The sequence below is a fragment of the Pseudopodoces humilis genome, chromosome 19, assembly GCF_049639895.1.
Source record: "Pseudopodoces humilis isolate 2021_Gansu_Grassland_sample_001 chromosome 19, ASM4963989v1, whole genome shotgun sequence".
Classification (NCBI taxonomy): Eukaryota; Metazoa; Chordata; class Aves; order Passeriformes; family Paridae; genus Pseudopodoces; species Pseudopodoces humilis.
The window spans coordinates 469,073-484,675 of record NC_142218.1 but is presented as its reverse complement, the minus strand read 5'-3'; the positions used below and the strand labels follow the sequence as shown (position 1 = coordinate 484,675).

The 15,603-nt window shown below is 38.9% G+C and overlaps 1 protein-coding gene across 10 annotated transcripts in view; it reads right to left on the bottom strand.

Moving 5' to 3' along the window:
• The window catches only part of PHF20 (PHD finger protein 20), a 78,241-nt gene that overhangs the window by 33,361 nt on the left and 29,277 nt on the right, over positions 1–15,603 (bottom strand). For 8 of the 10 annotated variants that reach the window (XM_014260784.2, XM_014260785.2, XM_014260780.2 and 5 more), the window contains 5 exons: positions 11,243–11,630; positions 10,758–10,865; positions 9,946–10,122; positions 8,971–9,144; positions 998–1,276 (listed from right to left, as the gene is read on the bottom strand). In XM_014260784.2, the coding sequence (XP_014116259.2) occupies positions 998–1,276; positions 8,971–9,144; positions 9,946–10,122; positions 10,758–10,865; positions 11,243–11,630 (1,126 nt within the window). The remainder of the gene's footprint in view (positions 1–997; positions 1,277–8,970; positions 9,145–9,945; positions 10,123–10,757; positions 10,866–11,242; positions 11,631–15,603) is intronic. The other 2 variants (XM_014260787.2, XM_088064786.1) reach the window with 1 other exon arrangement.

Genomic DNA, 15,603 nt, shown 5'->3' with positions numbered 1-15,603 from the left:
CTGTAGTGAGCTGGAGCTCTGTGATCAACCTGCAAGACTTTGGAATTCTTAAAGTATTAATGAAAAATCAACTGCAAAGACAAAAGACATCAGGGAATTCAGCAAGGAGAATGATGTATTTTATAAAAAAGGCTCAGTGAAAAGACAGAAGACATGACTAGTTTTACAGACTTGCAGTACAGAGACATCAGTCCACAAGAGCCAAGTCTGGACAGGTTATCAATAACCACTACAATTCACACTAGACCTAGACTGCCACTCTGGTATCATGGCAGGCAGAGAGTGCTTCAGAGAGTGAGGGTGAAACAGAAGTGAATGTGATTTTGCAGACTGCAAAGCAGTTAAAACTTACTTTTCTTTTTTTTTCTGGCTAAGTTTTTATCCCTTTCCACTGATTATCTGTTGTGCAAAGATCTTTTTCCAAGCATAGGGGAAACAACTGAACTTGTTAAATACTAGGATTTCTCATCCCACAGAACAGTAAATACTACTGAAACTGGTACTGAATTTCCAGCCAGGTATGTGCTTGAAGGCAGTAAAGTACAGATAAGTAAAGTCAAAACCTAAGGACAAGGAAGAAATAGGTGAGAACTGGAGGTATCCAAACTGTTCCCTAATACAGAAAACGAGAGAAATCTCCAATCAATACTATTTGTAAGCCAGGAGAAAAATAAACATCAAGTCAGAAGTTCAGGGAACTGTGGTTTTTAAAAAAGAACAGAGGCTTCATATGCAAGTGAGCTTCTACAGAAAAATAAGAGAAGCTGCATAGTGGGATCTTTACCAGAACATGATCTTGAATTCTGCAAGAAGGAACATCTTCATACCCTTCTACAATATGATGTACACATATATTATGCTTCTCCATATAGAAACATGCTAAGACACAGCCCTAAAAGAGAGTCCTTCAGCCCAAAAGAAAATGGATTTCTGGTATTTTCTGCCTGTCCTGCCTGCTGCTGTTTAAAAAAATGATAGAGACCAGCACCATACTTACACAGTGAACCAGCTGTGGTCCGTCCTCTTTTTGACCTTTCTTGATTAGCTTTTTCAGAAGCCAAAGAAGCTCTGGTTTGAATATTTCTTTTTACAGGGTTCTGCTGTGATTCTGCAGCCTTCTCCACTCCATGAAAGTATTTCATGTGATAATGCAATAACTTGGCTTTGCGGAAGGATTTTGAACAGTCCAAGAACTTGCATCTAAACTTGTGATCTTGGTCAACAGTTGCAGCTTTTTTTGATGCAAGAAAATCTGTTCTCCTACAAGGTTTTGTTACTGTAAGAACAAAACAGATAAGTTGCCCCATGCATATGCTGTATTTACCAAATGGTTTCCTAAACTTAAACAGCAAAAAGAAATTAAGTAAACATGCATTCACACATATTAGCTATGAAATGCTAAAAATAAAATGTTAATGCCGTATCTGCCTTAAAGATCAGTAACTTTAAAGGGAAAACTACCCTACACTGCTCATAGAAACTGGCTGTCATGATGCCACTGTTTTAATGAGTAAGTTATAATATTTTGCTTCCCTGAGTCCTTGCCCAACAGCTGATATTACTGTATAGCGCTCCTAAAGATAAAAGACTGAATCACACAGAGATTACATGCCTAAATCCAAACACTAAAGATTATTTGTTCACAACTATTCATACCTTTGGTGAAAGCAAGAAAACAGTTCTGCTTCTCTCCTTACACCTATTTTGCTACCTGCTTTCTGGGTGCACAGTCCCACCACCAAAGCCTGGTTACCTCCAAAGACAACAGAAGCAGTATGCCCAAACATTTTTAAAGTAAAATTGAAATTTATTTCAACTTTTAAGGAGCAATGAAAAACAAAATTGCCTGCATCTGTTACAGAATGTTCCCTATGAACTATACTTACTTAAGTTTCTCAGAAAAGCAAGGGAAGTCTAAAGATTCAAATGTAAGAACATTTTATGGCACCTATTCTACAGAGCACTACTGTGCAACCTAGGGTTGTATCTATCATAAATGTCAGAAACTTTTAGTTCATGATTTTGAACTAAAGAAACATACCAAAGGAACATTTTGAACTAAATCAGATTACTGTCACAAGTATCTGTATTAAATACAACACATGAGAGGTAAAAATGAGGAAACAGATCTAAATAGATCTAGGCAATTATCCATCACCAATACACAGCATCAAAAAATCCCTCTCCAGCTAGGAGACAATGGAAAAGAGGTATCATTTCAAAAAAACAGCTTCCAAATACAATTTCTCAATTTGCTTTGCCAGTACTGAAGTGTTATTTCCATATTTACAATAGTTTTCAACTTTCAGGATTAAGAAAGGAATGTTTATCTGCAAGACCCAAACCTAGCAACAGTGACTAAAACTGAAGGGATGCAGCACATGAATGAAAATTAAGACATTGTACTAGAAATAGCTGTAAACAAGGGACAAAAGTATCCAGAAACATTATGAGCAGAAGTAAGATTTTCTGTAAGTGCAGTAAGGCTTTGAACAGGAGTGTTAAAGGCAGTGTCAACACAATCCTGAAGTAAAAACACAGTACAGCTTGTTTCCAAGTTTTTAGCATGCAGTAACAAAACTGGTGTTACTGAGCAGCAGACTTAAAAGGTTGTCACAGTGCAGAGAAGCATCCTAGACAGCTATATCTGAGGGACACCCAGTCTTTAAGTACCCTGTACAAACAGATCTTTAACATGGAGAAAACACAAGTAATTGTACCCTGACGCATAGGGAAAGATTAAATCATATGCAACATGAATCTGATTAAAAGGCAGAATGTGCAGTGAAATTGAAGAAGGAAACAGTACAAAGAAAGACACTAGTTTTGGGTGTTTCACAGTGGTAATGACCAGGAGGAAGACACTGTCATAGCCACATTAAGAACATGCTGACATGAACATTAGTAAGACTGCAGCAAAGCCAGACTCTCACTTGAGCAATGATGAAGTTTGCCAATTCCAAAATCAAAATACAATGCAGACCATCAAAAGCTGCAGTCAGGAAGAATGAAAAAATGAAGACTCAGTGCAATGGCCTGCAGGTTTAGTGAAAGCAAACACAAAAAGGTTCTCTTGACTGTAAAGGAAAAAACCAGCATTTGGGACTACAGAGCCTCAGAACTTGTTACCATTTAATACCCAACATGAAGTTGGAAAATAACTGCAGCAGAAGGGAGTAATGGGGTCCAAAGACTTAACAAAAAACCATTACTAAGATAACAAGTTAAAGTATTACATCATCCGCAACTGTCAGGATGAGGCCCTGCATACAAGCTCAGAGCACTTCCTCTCCACTAAGCTGGACATATTCTGGAGAAGATATAGGGAACGCCTTCTAACTGATCAGCTGCAAGTTAGAAAAGGAAAGGATTGCATTAACTGAAGTTAGAAATAGGGATAACAAAGACATGGGGCAAAGGGAAAGGAAGCAGACAAAAAACTTACTGCAATGTACAAAAGGAATGTATTCAGAGTAATAAAAATACAGACGATCCCACAAAATTTGAAACAAAGCTTCAATCATTCCCATGACTACATTTTCCTTCTTTACAAGTAGCACAATAGAACTCCCTGTCACCCAGGCACAGTAGGAAACTGACAACCAACTCTGCCACTGGGAGCCTCTGCAGAGCCCATGTCCCCAGCACTCTGAAAATGACCTCCTACACCAACACCTAAAGGGGCAGCTACCATCCTCACACAGAAGTTTTGCTCACAACATACACCACTAAAATTGGTTTCTAGAGGAACAGGTTTGAGGTATTGTCTTCAGATTTTCAGGCACTTGCCTTTACAGAGGAGCTTGGTGGGTATTTTCTGTGAGTACAGAGGAAAGTGAACGGTAAATTGACACCTGCTATTTCTCCCATAATTATAATCAAAATTCAAACTCCTCATCTGCTTGTCAGTCAGCCATACAACATTAAGCACAGACACTCATGGTCAAACATCAGTGTGTCCTTTAAGTTTCACTACAGAGAAAAACACTCCCTCAGTGTTCCAGTCAGAAACCCTTCCCACTTCTTATTGGGCTGAATTATCCAAGGGTCAAGCTATGACCACGTTCAGCAGTAAGTTCACTGTAAAATGCATAGTGTAAAGCTTCCAAGTCCACCAAAGGTGTTTTTACCCCATCACCAATTTTCCCTTTGATGTGACTCCTGCTGGGACAGGAATATTTGGCAGCAGCATGGTACCTTGACTGAAGGTCTGCCATCCTGTGGCATCTCCTGCAACATTCTGGTAAACAATCGAAGAAGCCAGCAGCGCATAGAACTCTTCTCATTTTCCCCCACTTAAAACGGGTGTTACTGCAGTTTTGAGCCATTAGACCTCCACACACAATTGCTTGCTAAAATGAGGAGACCATCACTCTCTATTTCCTAGTCTCCAAAGAAATATTAAGTGAAGATCAAATTATTTCTTCATTCATGTACTGTTAAATTAAACACATTGAAACTCTGGGCCAGTGTCCTCACTAATTACTTATTTCATTCAACTTATCTCTCCTGAAATCTTGTGTTGTTTTTCTTGAGCTCAACAAGTGTTTCATCATTTCAACTCTCAAATTACCTTTCTTCCTTTATTTTCAAAAACCCTCTCTCTTTCAGTATCTCAGTTGTGAAACAAAAAGCATCTTGCTTAATTGCTCCTCTCAAGCTAATTTAGGTAAGGACAGCATCCAAGAACTTCCAGTGCATCCAGAATCCACAGAAGGAGATGCCTGGTATAAGAAATATGTAAGAGCATCAGTAATCACTGATCATTTATAAACTTGTGGGGTTTTGAGCTGTAACATTACTTGGTTTTGCAAGAGTTACTCAAGATAGTATTTCCTGTGGCCCTCCACTCACCAGTTTCCCCCTGTGCTGGAAATAAATTGGTACCAATAAAAGCAGCCTGCACTGGGCAGTAAAGCATGTAAGCCTTGCAGTGCACCACTCACACCTCAAGGTACCTCTGGAGGGGCCAGGTAAGGAGGATATAAAGGCTCTACCTGTACTTTGACCTGTAACTGAAACACTGTGACCACATTGTGGTGCCTCACCTTAGGGAGCTTTTAGTGAGCAAGGCAGGATGGACTTATTTACCTACCATATCTTGTTAGGCTCAAAAATACAACTTTCACGCTACCTTGAAGGGATTAAAGCCTGTTGAGGTGAGCTGCAGTAGAAATAGCAGCTCTCTCAAACTGGTGAAAAGGTCTTATGCTTCTCCTTAACTGAAACCCAAAGCTACGTGAACAAAACTAGAAAAGCAGGTGTAACTTAAAAGGCAAACAGAATCCCTGATGCAAATAAGTAAGTTATTTCAAGAGCGCTAGCAAATACAACTACAAACACGATAGCAGATCTGGGCAAAGCAAAGGCAGCCCACCTTTAAAGTAAAAAGAATTTTTAAGACTAAACTGACATGAACAGCTATGGAATGCTTCTGTTTTCAGATATATGCAGAGCTTTAACTGTCTGCAAAAAATTGCCAACAGACTCTCACATATTTTTTTGAAAGACAACTTGATTTCTGTATTAGGAATAGTGTGGCCAGCAGGAACAGGGAGGTCATTCTTCCCATGTACTCGGCACTGGTGAGGCCACACCTGGAGTTCTGTGTCCAGTTCTGGGCCCCTCAGTTTAGGAAGAACATTGAGATGCTTGAGTGCGTCCAGAAGAGGCAATGAGGCTGCTGAAGGGCTTAGAACACAAGCCCTATGAAGCTGAGGGAGCTGGGGTTGTTTAGCCTGGAGAAAAGGAGACTCAGAGGTGACCTTATCACTCTCTACAACTCCCTGAAAGGTGCTTGTAGTCAGGTGGGGGTCGGTCTCTTTCACCAGGCAGCACTGACAGAACGAAAGGACACAGCCTTAAGCTGTGCCAAGGGAAATTTAGGTTGGACATTAGGAAAAAGTTCTTCATGGAAAGAGTGATAAAATACTGGAATGGTCTGCCTGGGGAGGTGGCAAAGTCACTGTCCTGTTGCACATGAAGTACAAGTGTGGATTCTATGCAGCGGCACACACCAGAACAACATGTTCAGGGAAAGTTTTATTATACAAACTTTTCAGCTTTTTATATGGTATTACATTACAGGTTTAACATGATTGGTAAAGGGAACACCACCTCTCTGTCCCATTGGTGGGACAAGAGAAAACACACTAACCACAGCTGTACAGAACTGTTTTGAGAAAATGAGATTATTTACAATAATAGTCCTTGAGTGAGAGATGTTCTCAAGAGACTTTCCCTTGGGAACAGATCAGCCACTGACAGACTGTAACTCTCTCAGACTCAGAAAAATCAGGTCCACAAGTCACCATCCCTGGATGTGTTTAAAAAAAGACCGGATATGGCACTCGGTGCCATGGTTTAGTTGAGGTACTAGGGCATGGGTTAGACTCTATGATCTTGAAGGTCTCTTCCAACCTAGTGATTCTGTGATTCAGCTAAATTCTGATTACCACTTATGGTGCCTTGTCCTTAGAGGTGTCAAAAGCCAGCAGAACACGATTTCAGTCTTTCAGTACATTCAGAATTTTGTTGAAACTTTTTAAAAAGGAACTTCAGTTTTGACAAGCAATACTATATTGCCCTTTCATTACATGTTATATTTTAAAACATCTCAGTCCTAGGAAGACTCCAGACTGTGTTTGCTGTTACAGATGTCTGCAACCACTGTGAACCTTGAATCATCTACCAACCAGACTAGATAAACACCCTCTAAAAGGAGTGCTCATGTCGTTAAAAATTGCTGATATTCAAATGCTATAAAAACAATGTTCTTCCTATACATCATGCAAGGTAAAATTGGTACTACCAGAATGCATTACTCAACAATGCCAAAATGACACTAACATATCACACTGAGGAAAAGATAGGTTTTAGAGTATTTTCATGCATGAAGAGAATTAATTCCCACTAAATGACTAGAATTAAAGTCTACAAATAATAATGGTAATTTGTTCTACACATGAAAAGTTACCAACAACTAATTTCCATGCTGTACTTTGTGGGAATCTCATATGCAACAGACACCCTCTTCTCCCACATACACCACCTACTTTCCAGCAATGTACTTTGCCCCTTCCCAAGCCCCCAGTCTCTTTAAAACACATGGCAGACTGAGAACATAATGAATATAACTGTCTGACACATAGTTATTCTACCTGAAGTATATCTTTCCCCTTGATAATCAACCATAAATGAGTTAATTCAACTCCCAGTCTCCAACACCAGCTATTTTCAGGACAGCATGCCTGGGCTCTGCAACTTATCTACCCCTCCACAAGAGCAGAAGCCACTGGCGATTTTCAGATCCTACCATGAGGTGCTTGTCGCTGTCATGCTGCTACAAACACGCACCACTACCAAGTAAAAGACCAAGCCCTGCTGTTCCCCCATCAGGCAGCTCATCAGCACTGGGGTGTACTGGTACAATCCCACAACCAAAAGAGCATGAAGAGGGAAACACAGATCCACTTTTAACTACATGTTGGTTAAGTATGGAAATGTAGATTTTTGTAGTTAGATTTCAGGTGATAGTACTTAGTCACCCTGCATAGCTTTTATCCCCAATCCTTAAGAGTGCTCTAAAATGAAAACACCTGCTTGTCACATCTGGATGTCCACTGAGGTGCATGTCTCATTTTTAGTGTTAACTGAAACAACTTTCAATTAAATACAATAAAATCCTTGCTCAGAAGTGTGGATTTTTATGTACCACCAGTGCTGTACTTCAGGTCAGAATTCAATGTGAGTGAATATTCCCAAATTATCTTTAATCTAGCCTGTTCAAGACCTGACAGAAGAGCCTGGAACAAGAGTGCACACTCTATCAGCCTCTGGGTAGGTGTTAGCCAAGCCCTGTTCCCACAGCTTTGCTGCTTGTACCTAATGAAGCAAGCTCAGGCCACATCCCACACATTCCATTAGTGTGAATGACTACACACACAAACGTTACACATTCAGTTGGAATTCTCCCGAGTTTAAACCCAAATTACAAATGCTCAGCAACAGCTGAAGGAGATCAACATCAAAAGATCTCAAATTTTTAAAAAATTTTTAAACAGTAGAAGACCATATACACATTCAATCTGAGTGAAGGAAAGAGGTCATGGGAAAAACAGGTATACCTGCCCTGAGGATACCCATTAATGGAAAGAGAGGACATGTCACTTGAATAGTTACGCCAGAGTGAGTGAAAGAAGATACAAGAGGGAAAACAAGAGGGAAATTTAAAATAACCAACAAACAACACACACAGATTACTCCAGCAGTGCTGAGCAACTGTAAATCTCTCTAAATGTTCTGTTACACTTAAAATTAAACTTGTTTGATAAAGCATAAACTAGGAAATAGGTACATCAAGTTTCCCCAGTTAGCTGTAGATTCAAAGATTAAAGTTATGAGAAATAATCACAGGACAGCACCATGTTTTAACAGTCTACTATCTGCATAGGAAATTTTAATTTGAAAAGGCAAGGTAAGAACACTCCCTAGCTAAGAGAAAATGGAGTATATATATTAAGACAGACACTGAAATGTTTGAACTATTTCATAAATTTGCATTAAAGCCTCCAAATCTAAACATAAGGATATAAAAATGCACAGTCAGGATTCTCAAACAGCAGTAACAGCAATATTACCACATACTTTCAGCACATTAAGGAGAAAAGAACCTAACCTTTTACAGTGTTAAGTTCAATTTAATCCAGAATTCCAAACACTGAAAACAAGCATTTGTTAACTTCATCACTCATGCTGAAAATAGTACACCCAGTCATTTAAAAATTACAATTTCCACTTTTAAGACTCCTGTCCAACTTGAAAGCGTAAGATTAAAACTGAGTCCACAAGGAATAAAAATTTTTTACCAAGGTTAAAACTTCAAGAATTCATAATTTTAACACTTGTACAAAACATCTGGTATCGGTTGCCTTAAGAAATGCATCAATATTAAATATGAAAAACCTGAACCTGTAGCAGCAGAAGGTTCTTGAGTTCTGAAAGGAACAGAGGAAGACTCTGTGTCTTCAGCTTTCTCTTCTTGCAAACTGGTGTCTGTACTGAGTGCTGTGCTATGCCACGAATTTCCAGGTGATCCTTGTTCACCGAAACTTTGGTCAGATTCAACAGGAATTTCTAACTGGACTAGAATGAGAAAAAAAATTTCCACTGAATAAAGTGTATTCAAAAGCATACTGCAGAACACTGTGGGGGGAGGGGGAATCTTCATCACATTATAATGGAGAAAAATACCCACCCATGTTCTTGACTCTTGGTCACACAAAATTTTTGCAACACAATTAACTGGTAACACCCCTATAAATTTACAGCTGATTAGAAACACACAAGCTAACTGTTTATAGCCCAGAAGAGGACAGATCCCAAACCACTGCAAGACCTCCCTCAAAAGGGAAAGGGCAGTGAAGAACAGAGCAGAAAAGGGAGTGTTATCTCCACCCTGTTTAAGCATAAAAGTGTCCCATTTGATGCTTTTAGTGTTCAACAACAGGATTAATCCACAAGAACTCTGAGTTCAGTACTTGGGCTATTACTGCTACAATCTGAAAGCATTAAAACTTTGAAATTACCTCATTTTCATGATCAGAACCTGTATTCCCTAAGAAAGAAAACCAACCAACCAAAAAAACCCAAACTAAACTATTTCCTTGGATATTTTTACAGCCTATGGAGCTCTCCTCTGCTGGAAAGCTCCCACAACCCAAGGAAAATGCTAAGGTTACTGATAGAAAGGGAATCAAAAGCCAAAAGCAATCAGGGCAGCAGTGTGATAGAAACTTTCCATGAGCTTTCCCTGCACTGCTGATGCAATCAGGTTTTAATGTCAGATATGGAGCCTGCAGGTTAAGCAACTGAAAATATAGAGCTTGCAACAACTACATGACCACCTCATCACAAAAATCCAGAGTACACTGCGAAGGCACTTACCCCTCTCAGATTCATTTTGGTTAGATACTGCATCTTTCCAAGTCTGAATTTCCGTGGAAGTTGTGACAAGATCTGTATTTAAAATCTCACGGCTAATACTGGATGACAGTCTTGAAGATCGCCTCCTGATCTGGTCTCTCTCAGCATTGTCTGAAGAGTTCTTAAACTTTTCCTGAGCTGGAACAGTTGTAACATGCAGTTACAGGAGTACAAACAGACCACAAGCAAACTTTCAAATTCTTCCCTCCCTGTGACTCCCTTGAAAGTATTTTTTTTTTAAGGATTAAGGCTAACAGCAAAAGCTAAAAAGCGTGGATAATCAGGCCTCTGTAAAAGCTACAATGATTAAGTTACAAATAAGCATAAAAATACAGCAAATGCTCTCAACTTTTTTCTTCTAGTAACAGATTTGAAGTATGAATACAGATCAGTATCCTACTAGTTTCTTACTGAGAAAAAAAAATTCACTGAGTAAAATGCACACAGAAGTATACTGCAGAGCACATTACAGTGGAGCTGGTCTAAACAAGCTGTTCCACAGATCTAAGTAATATCAGGAGTTAGATGAGACAATTCAGGCACACAAACAGCTGTAACTGAGATGGATAACCTACACACACTGAAGTTTAAGACTGTGGTATTAAGGACAGGAAAGAGCTTTCCTTAGATCTTCATCTCCTTGGTCAAGACACTACTACAGAGAATATAATTTTCTTTCCTCATCAACACACTCAAGTTCTTCAGCCTCCACACACAGCACATGAAGATAAAGTAGAAGCTATTGGACTGCAGTGGCATGAATATTTACTCACACAAGTTTCTTTCAATCCTGGGACGCTTCAATGGAACATCACCTCCTTTAGGTATTTTCCGACGTCTTAACTCCAAAGTTATGGGCTGCAGTGTCTGAGAACTTGGCTCTACAGATTTAGATAAGAGAAGAAAAATCAATTTAATACAAAGCTCTGAAACACTTTAACACAAGCTTTACAATCTAAAATACTGGATTTGCATAAATACAGCTTCATCTGGCTTTCTAAAACCCACACAGTAGTATTTAACCCTACTACAGGTGTGCTTATATTACATGATGGATACTTGCTAAAGCTAATCTCTGACCAAACCACCAAGGGCCCAAGCTTTAGTATGTTCTTGGCTGTCCTGAACAAAGATGAACTAAAAAATTTTTAAGAGATTCTAGAGATTAGGCTGTGAAAGAGCAAGGTATCTCTTATTCCTTTAGATAAGTTTAAAAGTGTTATGGCACATGCCTAAACATTTAAGCTTGGCTACATACCCGTGGAAGGTGTTATTGGTGGTCTGCCACGCTTTCGCTTAGTTTCTTTCACATTTTCCTGTGGACTCTTTACCTTGTCATTTTCAGGCTTTTTCTCAATTTGTGTATCTACTGAATATTCCATATCATTCTCTGATATATTCTCTTTATCTTCTTTTCCATTCTTAGATATATTCTTTTCTGAGATCTTGCCTTTTTCCGAGATGACTATAAATTTTCCCTCTTTATCGGGTTGTTTAACTCGTTTCTCAGTCTTTAATGTCTTTTCATCTTCTTCTTTCTTTGCACTACCTGTTGCTTTCCTCTGCTCTTTAAGTTTCTCCTGGTTTTCAGTAGATGATGGAATTTCATTACCTCTTTCCTTAGGCTTAGCATCACCCACAATATTCTAGAATAAGAAGAATGACAGGCAAATAAACTCATTGTAGTCTAAAAGCCATCCTTCCCACTTTGTATTTAGCAGACCTGCATCTTTGTCCAATTTTTCAAGTGATAAAGGTACACACTCTATTGCAACCCACAGATTAAAACTTAGAGGCACCCGAACTCCTGAAAGACCTGCGCAGTGTGAACAGGAAATATTGTGTCTCTACTAGCTTGTGCAGTACTACATAAAACCTGCTTGGGACACTGCAGAAGGAGTGGGAGTCAGGAGCACAGAAAACAGGAAACAGCTCAATCACTTGCATGTGCAAACTTTTTTCCTTTACTGAAGTCTCATTCAAAACAGACATGCAGTTTGCTTGCCCTCATCACTGCTGCTGATATTGCTAGGCAGAGTCATGTAAAGCAACTGCAATCAGCAGTCATCAGGAACTATGTGATGTTAGAATTTAAGCATTTAAATTTAAAAATGAAACTTGAATTTTTTTCTGCAATTTGTGTTCAGCATGAGAGGACATGAAAACCCTTAACAGTCCCCAGCCAGCACGCTACTGAGGCAACTTTCAACTGCCAGCCTATTTCCCCATAGTTTTTATTGGGTAACACCAGGCCAGGAAGAACACACTGTATCAACAGCTCCCTGCTACTCCATGTCCATCCCCTTTTGTGATCAGGCTTTATATTACACCACTGGAAAGGAGCAAGGAGGATGACATATGCTGATTATGTTTTTTTCCCCTTCCAGTGATCTTGCTACTGGCTGCCCCAGATAAACAGAAATGTTCTAGCTTTGCACATGGATTAATATTTGGTCATGTGTCAACACTGCCTTTAGTTCAACTAACTTCTCTCTTCTTGTTGCCTAATTGAAGCATGAACCATGCTTCTTCCCAGACACAGTTCTACAGGGTACAAGAATCTTCAACTCTGACCTAGGATCAGAGGACAGGAAAGACTAAATACCTCAACACCTTCTTGGGGAAAGAAGGTGGAACAGGTCATTTAAGCTATATGAAATTCTGAGAATCCACTTAAGACTCACTATTTCCTTGTACTGCACTACATCTTGTCTCTTCTCACCCCAATATTCCTGTCTGTATGTGGCTTACATGAACAGATACCTTTTAAGGCATTTTCAGACCATACCTTTAAGAAATAATACTACTGCACTAAAATGGTGAATATGCAATCTGCTCCACCCTCTATAATATTATTTCAACCATACTAGGTACAGATGTGACTAAAAAAAGTCACTGTTAAGAAGTGTGAAATCAAATTGCTGTATATTTCATGAAAACAGACAGCTCAGTTTACTTTGAGTTTACTTACTATGAGGTAAATAGGAAGGAAATCTTCCACATGTCTGAGCACCCCTTTTACCAGATATAACTTTTTAAAATTCCTGTTCTTTTTTCTCTTGATTCTGCTGTGCTTCTTCTGCACTTCTCTTCACTCCTGGATTTCTCAGCTTCTCTGAGCTGAGCTCCTTGGGAATATTCCCTCATGGGGAGTTCTGCTTATTTCAGTTCTCTGGGTCAGGACAAAAACTCCAAAGTCTGTTAGGATTTTGTTTCTCGTGTTTATTAGGATGTTACCACAAAACATGGCAGGTCCCTCCAGACTTTCTCCACAAGTTCTATTTACCACAACCTGGCGCATTTCATCCCTGATGGTAAAAAATGGCCTTGTGACTCACTTTGGGCTTTGCAAGCACAAAATGGCCCTGAACCACACAGTTCTTTTATCATTATACTCATTCTTATCCAATTAACAATAGACACGTATATTATTTTTCTTAATGACCCAATGACCCATCACCTGTGTGCTGCACTGCAGCATTTTCTATCCCATCACTTACTATTACCCAAAAACCTCTAGAAGAAGAACAGGAAGAAGAAAGAAGAAGGAAAAGAAACATCTAAATTCTAAATCTAAAACTTCTAAATCCTCCATCTTGTCTTCTGCTTTCTAAACTATTTTAAACTCTAACTTTTTCACTCAGTGACTGAAGGAAACTCTCTACACACTCACACTTCCAGCTTTCTAACTTTAACAGTTGTTTTCATGTATCACCATGAAAACATGCTCATAAATTTCATGTTATATGAAATTCAGTGTTCTTTTGGATCTCAGAGCTAGGTATCAGAAACAAGGGCATACACTCTGTGTTTCAGACTCCAACAACTAGACATCCTATAAGTTTGTATTCTGTAAATTCCTTACAGGAGACACTTCAGCGGCAACTCAAACATTAGGGGAAAACCCAAACAAACAAAACCAAAAACAACCCAAACCCACTCCAAGAAAACAAACAAAAATCTACCACCTCAAAAAAAACCCTCAGGCAACTGTGTTTCAAGGCCTGTGATGCTCACAAAACCATCTGATGTAAAGTATGTGCTACTGGAACACTCATAAGCCATCGTTAAAACATTCTCAAGAAACTGAATAATGAATATAGTATGTCTGAATTACCTCTTGTGTTACTGAACTCTTAAAAGCTGTGTGTCATTGCAAAGGCAGATTCACACTGTTACAGGTCACTAGCATTTTACCATCATTCTTCAACATAAACAGTTACACCCTCTACACAGGGACAGAGTAATACTGTAATTAAAGAAATTATGACTGCTTATGTTGCTCCCTTCAGGAATTGTGTGGTTTGGACCACTTTTTTTTTCCTTAACAAGTACTAAGATATGAGCCATGTGTGCCTTCATGACTCCACTCTCTCCTCCTGAAGAACAGGATCAAGACACTTCCAACATGCTGCTACACTACTGCTGTACTTTTTTTTTCTGAATCTTGAGCACTCCAGTGGCTCAAGTATTTTTTTAAAACAACTTTACTTCTGGTTGTATAGAGCTCACTAGGAAATTCTCACTTTATGCTTTTTTATGCTAGAGACCAGAATAAATGTTCTAGCATAACTGGAGACTCTCTTGGGCTAAGAGAAATCTTCTTGGACAAAGGATAAAAGGAGAAAACAATAAGAACCAAAACAAAAACCCCTTTCATCTCCTTTCAAAACCTTTCCAAAGCTATGCAGAATCATGAAACTAGCTAAAGGAGAGACAAAATATTTTTGTTTTCTTATGCAGAATATTTCTTCAGATTGTTCGACTCCATTTATGTAATGCTAAATATCATAAAAACATTTTTAATGGAATGAAGATTCTGCTATAGTTCACTTGTGAGTATTAGTCAACTTTCCACCACATACAACGATAACCATTTGAAAGATATTAAGGGCACTTTATGGCAGATGTGAAATAGCCTCCCAGCCTGGCAGATACAGAAATCTGGAGGACTGGCATACCTCTTTGCAACAGTGAAAAATCTAAATGGTACCACTGACATTCATTAGTGGAATCTGTGTTTAAGACTTGTGCTGGGGGGACAGGTTCAATTTCTTAGCTCAAACTTAAAGTTTCAGAAAGCTAAAGGCAGAGAGCATGACAAAAAAATCCATAGGCAGTTACCACACAGGAATGCATGACAAGAGAACAAATTTAAAACCCTGCCTGTAATGAAAATTACTCTGAAGGTATTTAAGAAGTTTTAACCAAGTTACTCAAGGCCAGAACTTGGTCAGTCTTTCCTACATGCCTGTACATGAAAATCAAAGTACAGAGCAGCACTTCTTCCTTCTCGCCATCAGCAGGACAGTTTTTTGTTTTTTTTTTTTAATGGCTCACTACTACTTTCTATCACATGCTGAAGGTTGAACCCACTGCACTGAGCAGGTGAAGGGCTGGTAACACAGTTAAACTACAGAAGGAAAACAAAGAATACTTAAAAAAACTGATCTTCTCAAAGTTGTGAGGTAAAAGATTAATAGCCATTTTTCTTAGAAGTCTCACAAATATTTAGCAGTTACTTTGGGAAAGAATAGTTTCTGTCCACTCCACAGTTGTCACTCCTTTATTTTTAAGACAGGTATATTTAAAGTAATCTCAAGTAGGCAAAACAATCAC